The sequence below is a fragment of the Haematobia irritans genome, chromosome 2, assembly GCF_050003625.1.
Source record: "Haematobia irritans isolate KBUSLIRL chromosome 2, ASM5000362v1, whole genome shotgun sequence".
Classification (NCBI taxonomy): Eukaryota; Metazoa; Arthropoda; class Insecta; order Diptera; family Muscidae; genus Haematobia; species Haematobia irritans.
The window spans coordinates 121,164,480-121,172,160 of record NC_134398.1 but is presented as its reverse complement, the minus strand read 5'-3'; the positions used below and the strand labels follow the sequence as shown (position 1 = coordinate 121,172,160).

Below are 7,681 nucleotides of genomic sequence, written 5' to 3'. Positions count from 1 at the left end.
CGAGTTGAAAAACTGACGTTTATAGCACGGCGCCATTTGCAATGTGAATTAAGAAATAATTTATTTATTAAAAACTATTTGTGCGGGTTTATAAATCAAACACGGACTATATTTTTGTTCCGAAACTATACAAAGGATCAAAGGAATAGCAGATCAATTGCCCAAGGAAAAATAAAATGTTATTTTGTAAAAACAAGCAACACCACCAACTTAATCCAATATCGCTCCCTGTTAAATAGCGCTCCAAGCTACCTAAAAAAACGCCGTTTTCTATGTGCGAAATAATGGTTTCCATAAACATTTTTCGCAAGAATGAACATAGTACCGGCCTTTTGATGTTAAGGCCTCCATACAAAACTCCATACAAAACCAAAAAATGCGAAAAATTTGCGAAATTTTTTCCATTTGTGATACTTTGTTTTTTTCGTGTTGAAAAACTGACGTTTATAGCACGGCGCCATTTGCAATGTGAATTAAGAAATAATTTATTTATTAAAAACTATTTGTGCGGGTTTATAAATCAAACACGGACCATATTTTTGTTCCGAAACTATACAAAGGATCAAAGGAATAGCAGATCAATTGCCCAAGGAAAAATAAAATGTTATTTTGTAAAAATAAGCAACAACCACCAACTTAATCCAATATCGCTCCCTGTAAAATAGCGCTCCAAGCTACCTAAAAAACGACGCTTTCTATGTGCGAAATAATGGTTTCCATAAAAATTTTTCGCAAGAATGAACATAGTACCGGCCTTTAGTAAACAAAAGATATTGAATATTTTCAATTTGTTTTGTTTACATTTTAATGTTAGTTACCAATAGTACCCTAAGTAACCAATAGTTACCTATGTAACCAGTAGTAAGCAGACATGTTTTTGACAATAATAAACTGTGGCATGTAAAACGTAACCAATGGAATCTACGTAACCAATAGTAACCTATGTAACCAATAGTTAGCTCTGTAACCAATAGTAACCATACATATACAATAGTAACCTGTGGAATATAAAATGTAACCAATACTAACAAGACATGTTTTTGACAGTTGGATGTACTTAGCATAGACCAATTAAAATAGAGACATATCTTGACAATTCACCATGGTTTTGATTATTTGCAGTGCGCAGTCATTCCACTCAATTGCGCAGTCAAGTGACTCAATTTCTTCTTGGAAAACGAGAATTACCGTACAAATCAGCCTATTTGTATTACGAAAAAGGAGTGGATGGATAGAATTTATATGCTTTTTTCAGTATTTGGTGTTTCCTCAAAAAACAAAGGAAAGAAAACACAAATAAAGCCAAATTAAAAAATCACTCATTTGCAGACGAAAAAGAGCCATCTACGGTGTGCAGACAAGCTACAGCGCTGTGAATTCACTTTCGTTGTCTATAACTTCCTTGGTATATGTACTTAGCTGTGAACAGCTGACTGTTATGTAGTACCTTTAGTAGTTTTATCATGGGTGAGGTATCATTAGAAGCCGTTAATTTATGCAAGACTGGCGTCGAGTTGTCATTAGACGTTTCATAATTTCATCCCGACGAGAATATTAGTTGCTATTTTTTTAAATTGTGACATAAAATGCGAATCACACAGTTGTTAAGGTCGAAATTGAAAGAATTCTCAAATTTCCCCAAGGAATATATTGAAAGGAGTAAAAAACAGGTTAGTTTTTATTATCTTTCAGTATGAAAAATCACCGGCTTATATAAAATAAATTGGACATTGATTTCCTTGGACTTCACATGTTTACAAAACATTGGAAAACTAAATATTTTTAAATGAGATATATTTATTTTTTAGGTATTTTATGAAACACCAAAAGGAGCTCCACAGTACTTGAATCGTACTGTGGAAAGAAAACGTTATCGTTATACCACAAACCGACCATGGACGGGACATTTCCGTCAACAAAATATGCCCGGTACTGTACGTAAGAAGGTCTTTGTCACGCCAATCGGTAAGATGCCATTCCACATGTGTGCCACTAAATGTAAAACATAATAATGTACTTTTCAGAGGACTGGAGCTATTTCAGAGGGGATCGCATTGAAGTTCTCGTTGGAAAAGACAAAGGCAAACATGGTTTGGTAAGTCAAGTAATACCGGAACGCAATTGGGTAATTGTTGATGGGGTAAATTGGCATTATCGCACTGTGGGAGCTGAGGATGGATTTCCCGGTATACTTATAAGATCGGAGGCACCCTTAGATGTGAGTTAATACATAAGACACTATTCCAAAGAAATGTATTAATAAATACAAGAATTGATTACAGGTGACCAAAGACATACGTTTGGTTGATCCTTCGGATCTACAAGGTTGTGACTTTGAATGGCGTTATACTGAAGATGGTGAAAAGGTTCGCGTCTCTATGCGTACAGGACGCATAATACCTATACCAGAATCGAATAATCACACTCATGATTACAAAACAAAAGCCGCTTATGTCGAAAGAGAAGGCAAGGATACGCCTGGTAAGAAAAATCACTAGAACGATTAATACAGTTCGTTGTAAACTAAGTTGATGTCACGTAATTGTCACAAAGTTCGAGATGGTACTAGGTTTTAGAAATCGGCTTTCAAGACCTACTTGGATTTTGAGTTCATTGCGAAAAGCTCATTCTATGTACCTTTAATGTATACTGTAAATTGACTGAGGTTCAGTCAATTTACAAAATTTCTATGAAGAAATATCCCAAAGTTTTCCTACGCCTGGGGAGAGTACTCAATTATGCGCTTAAGGAAAAAAATCGTCATACAACGATTCTTGTAATGTTGATTTTTGACATAGATCGAAATATGGTAAGATCTAATCATATCTAAATACTATGATCAGATTTGGCCTAGATTCATGGAGAAAATTACATAATTGACTTCTACGTCATAAAAACTAAAAATTTGAGGGAATAAAATGTCAATCTTTCCATATAGATTCTAAGAGGAGTTGAACCAAGTATTTTTATTTGACAACATTTTCCTATACAAGATGTTATTTTTTCACCGACTTTCTAAGCAAGTTATCGCTACCTCGGATTCTGAGCGCCAATTGTTCTAAAATTCATATCCTGCAATATCGTACTGGGCATTCTGCGATATAGGTTCCACCTAGACTTCTTAAGGACATAAACGTCTAGTTTTAACCTGTTTAAAATGATAAATAAAATATTGTCCACATTGGTCCATTATGATAAAAGCACTATATAGGCTGATTCCTCGATTTTACTTCTTGAATATAGGTCAATCAAAGGCTATAAATGCAAAATTCTGGCCCTCTTACTGGGTTTCGACTACGATGGCGCTCGAACAGATGAACTTTTTATCTTTGGGGACCTTACAAATTAATTACAACTATGAGCCAAAAACGAAGCTTATTTATCCCTAAATTCCACTTACGAAGTCCAAGGTCACTTTGCTTTCCCTAGACATATCTTTATATTATTTGGCACGAAGAAGCTAGGAATCGTAATTAGAACATAAGATAACTTTTCAAATTTTTGAAACTTAGATTTTAAGTACTGTTCAAAATTTGGCATTTTCGTTTTTTTGCTTTCGACTTAAACGACTTTTAACTTCTCCATATACCCCATTCAAAGTTGACTTTCCGATTTCGCCATTAAAAGTGGATTTGGGCCAGAATCAAAAGTTGATTAGAATATTTCATGTGATTAAGAAAAATCAAAAGGTCTGTTGGTCTTACCTCAAGACTTTTGACGAAAGGTAAAATTTCCACTTGTGTATCCATCCCTATGCAAATAGTTATTAAAATCAAAGCAAAAAAATCAAATTTCTAATAAACCCAAACAAATCGCCTTATAGAAAAATATAAAAAGCTCCCTTTCAGTCCCTAATAAGGCCCTAAACTCTCATCGGAGCAAATATTCTATTTCTTGCACTTGGGTCATAGTGACTATTGTTGTAATTTTTTTTGGTTTTAGTTTTTTAGTAAAATGTACAACATTGTAAACACCTCATTACTTTATATTGAAATTATTTTGATTTTTGTGTAGCTAAAATGGTACAGAGCTAATATATAAGTATATTTTGTTTGTTTTTTTTTCAGCCACTGTTATCAAGGAAATAACCTTCCAACCTAAACTCTGTACATTTGAAATGGATATCATGGAAGAAATGGGCATAGAAGAGGATCGTGTACCCAAGAAATCATTTTGGTATTAAGTTTGCAGTGCAAAGTCGTTATAATTGTTACACAAAAAATATACATATATGATAATTTAATAAACAATTTAATATTACAAATTATAAAAAGTTATAAACTACACAGATGAAAAAACAAACAACAAAATATTTTTTTATTATTTTCTAGCAAATGTAAAGATTTCCTCACGATGATCTCTCAAGGTTTTAGCTAAATCTTTAACTCTCTCTTCCGCCCGGTCATAGTCAGGTCTCAGAGTTTTATTGAAGGTTTCATATATCCATGCTGATGCTTTGGATACATTTGATTCGTAGGCTGTAAAAACCTTTGTGGTATGTTCGTAACGGGCTAAATTAGCGATGTCGGTAATCATGTATGTATTGCAATGTTTAACAGCCAAAATTTGTCGATTACTAGTGTATTTGATTTCCACATGAGGTAAGGATAGTTGAGCACATTCCAAAGAAACCAATGAGGCTTGTAAATCTTTACGACAAACTAAGGCCTTTTCAATTTTATCTTTGGGATTTCTATGGAGATGGGAAGAGGGTTTGTTTTTAATATATGAACCAAAAGAATTTAAAAAAAAAAACTCACATTATTGTTTTAAGTGTTCTCCACTGTTTGAGACTCTGTGTTGCTGAATTGGCACATGCTCTAAGTAAGAGACCACATATTCGCCACTGTTCCAAAGTACTGCCTAATTTATCTCGAACATCGCGTGCCACCTCCAATTGTGAATCTAGGCTCTCTTCCAAGCGACTCATATAAGTTCCACCACTTATGAATGCTGTAGTGAAAAACAAAATATTTATAAGCAATTCGGCAATTAATCCTACAGGTTCGTAATAGCGATGAAAATACTATGGAATAGTTGAGATTTACCTATTATTCCGTCATGATTTACATAGAGCTCATTTAATTCGGCAAAGCTTTCCATCAATGTTTTCAGTCTAACCTTTGTGTGTTCCAATATTTCGTTATAACAACGTAGTGTCATCAAATGGAGGGCAGATTCACTTAACTGGGCGAAAAAATCTTCGTGCGTGGAAGCCTTGTTCAAATCACCGATTACGCCTAAGTTTAAAGCTAGCTGTAAATTTATAATAAAGTAAAATGCATATGATCTCGAAATAAAGAATGCAATAATAAATAAATAAAAAATAAATTTTAATTAAATTTATATTATATTTTATAGAGGATAACAAATTTTGTTGCGTAAACGGCTGTTTCTCTCTCTCACTGATTCATAGTTTCTTTGAAAATTTAATAAATTACAGAAATATCCAACGTTAATATCCAATTAAAGGAAGCGAGTTGCATTTGTTGAATTTTCAGGTCTTGTGCAAAGATATCTCGTGATATGAGGCGAGTGTTAATTCACAGATTTTTTCTAGATCAATCCACATTATTTGATTGAATTAATTTTTTGATTGAAATATCTTCAATAATGGGAACGATAGCACCAATCACAGAATTAATTATGAATAAAAAATATATTTGATTAAATAATTATTTGATTTTTGTGGCATTTAATTGCTTTTGGTTGAAAAATTCCTTTAAGTTTTTAATCGAGGGTTTCAATTATTTATTATATTTTTGTTTATTTATTTATAATTAATTTTCAATTAAATAAAAAAATTTTCTTGTAATTTTACAAGTTTAGAATTTCTTATGAATTTTCCGGTTATATTTTATTCCGAATAAATTTTTCAATAAGTTTTTTAATTGGAAATATATATTTTTTATGAGATTAAAATTTTGATTTGGGCAATAAATATTTTAATTAAAAATGTAAAAAATTGTCAATCATTATTTAATTATTTTTTTTTACACTTTCAATAAATTTTTTATTAATAGTTTTTTTTCTACTTTTTAGAATTTAGGAAAGTCGATTTTTGTCGTTATTTTTTATGAATTTTAACTTAAAAGCTTTTTAGTCTTTCGATTTAAGTTGAATTTTTAAACTTTTTCATTAAAGTTTCATTGGTCGATTTTGCTCTATATAAAACTTTTATTAGCCAATTTTTAAGATTACGTCGAATTCTACTTTATGACTTCTTATGACAAAAATTCGATTAGTCGAAAAATCTATTTTCGAATTTGTATTGCTAGTGTTTATATATCGGACATTTATCCCGAATTGTTAGGTTCACTTTGGGTAGCCTAATATTTCGAGATCACTCACACAATTCAGTCCATTGTGAGACACACACAGAAAAAACAACTAAAATATTTCCCATCCATTTCGGATAACATTTTAATATTTCAATAACACATAATATAATAATAACAAAAACAACAAATATCTCCAACTAATTAATTAATTTGAAGCCTATAGCCCTAGTTCCTGGAGCTTTTAGTTTTATAGGTTTATTATAATTTGTTATTATAACAAAGAGTAATAAATAAACAAGTATATAGTTCGGCCAGGCCGAATCTTATGTACCCTCCACCATGGATTGCGTAGAAACTTCTACGAAAGACTGTCATCCACAATCGAATTACTTGGGTTGTGGTTTATTAAAACTTCTTAACATCGTTTTCTAAATTGTGAGTTAGTCCATACGTGGTATATATTAGACAAAAAATTTATGTATAGGTAAGTCTACAAAAAATTACGAATCGACATGGAAATTGAAATATGGGGGTCGCTTTTATGGGGGCTATATAGATTTATGAACTTGATGTGGACCAATTGTTGTGTGATTGGGGATCGATTTATCTGAGCGCTATATATAACTATAGACCGATATGGACTTAGTTAGGCATGGTTGTTAACGGCCATAACATAGCACAATGTACCAAATGTCAACTCGGATGAAATTTGCTCCTGCAAGAGGCTCTAAAACCAAATCTCGGGATCGGTTTATATGGGAGCTATATATGATTATGGACTGATATGGACCACTTTGGTATGGATATGGACCAAATCGGGGGATCGGTTTATATGGGGGCTATATATAATTATGGACCGATGTGGACAAATTTTTGTATGGTTGTTAGAGACCATATACTAACACCATGTACCAAATTTCAGCCGGATCGGATGAAATTTGCTTCTCTTAGAGGCTCTGCAAGCCAAATCGGGGGATCGGTTTATATGGGGGCTATACGTAATTATGGACCGATGTGGACCAATTTTTGCATGGTTGTTAGAGACCATATACTAACACCATGTACCAAATTTCAGCCGGATCGGATGAAATTTGCTTCTCTTTGAACAATCGCAAGCCAAAATTTGGGGGTCCGTTTATATGGAGGCTATACGTAAAAGTGGACCGATATGGCCCATTTGCAATACCATCCGACCTACATCAATAACAATTACTTGTGCCAAGTTTCAAGTCGATAGCTTGTTTCGTTCGGAAGTTAGCGTGATTTCAACAGACGGACGGACGGACGGACATGCTCAGATCGACTCAGAATTTCACCACGACCCAGAATATATATACTTTATGGGGTCTTAGAGCAATATTTCGATGTGTTACAAACGGAATGACAAAGTTAATATACCC

At 33.0% G+C, this 7,681-nt stretch overlaps 2 protein-coding genes across 2 annotated transcripts in view; one reads left to right on the top strand and one right to left on the bottom strand.

The window, feature by feature from the left end:
• Positions 1-1,492: 1,492 nt before the first annotated feature.
• Positions 1,493-4,310, top strand: mRpL24 (mitochondrial ribosomal protein L24). The gene is made up of 5 exons (XM_075296015.1): positions 1,493-1,670; positions 1,809-1,965; positions 2,025-2,218; positions 2,283-2,481; positions 4,068-4,310. The coding sequence occupies exons 1-5, from the start codon at positions 1,587-1,589 to the stop codon at positions 4,181-4,183; spliced, it is 750 nt and encodes a 249-aa protein (XP_075152130.1). The 5' UTR covers positions 1,493-1,586; the 3' UTR covers positions 4,184-4,310.
• synr (BH3-only protein sayonara) overlaps positions 4,208-7,681 on the bottom strand; it is a 25,316-nt gene continuing 21,842 nt past the window's right edge. The window contains exons 3-5 of the mRNA XM_075296014.1: positions 5,049-5,256; positions 4,761-4,953; positions 4,208-4,693 (exon numbers count right to left, since the gene is read on the bottom strand). Of these exons, the coding sequence (XP_075152129.1) occupies positions 4,321-4,693; positions 4,761-4,953; positions 5,049-5,256 (774 nt within the window). The 3' untranslated portion in view covers positions 4,208-4,320. The remainder of the gene's footprint in view (positions 4,694-4,760; positions 4,954-5,048; positions 5,257-7,681) is intronic.

Bases quoted from the DNA above. Each gene is read 5' to 3' on its own strand.
- mRpL24 (XM_075296015.1), top strand. From the start codon at position 1,587: ATGCGAATCACACAGTTGTTAAGGTCGAAATTGAAAGAATTCTCAAAT. The intron at 1,966-2,024 runs GTAAGATGCCAT...TGTACTTTTCAG, and splicing joins GGTCTTTGTCACGCCAATCG to AGGACTGGAGCTATTTCAGA. The intron at 2,482-4,067 runs GTAAGAAAAATC...TTTTTTTTTCAG, and splicing joins AGAAGGCAAGGATACGCCTG to CCACTGTTATCAAGGAAATA.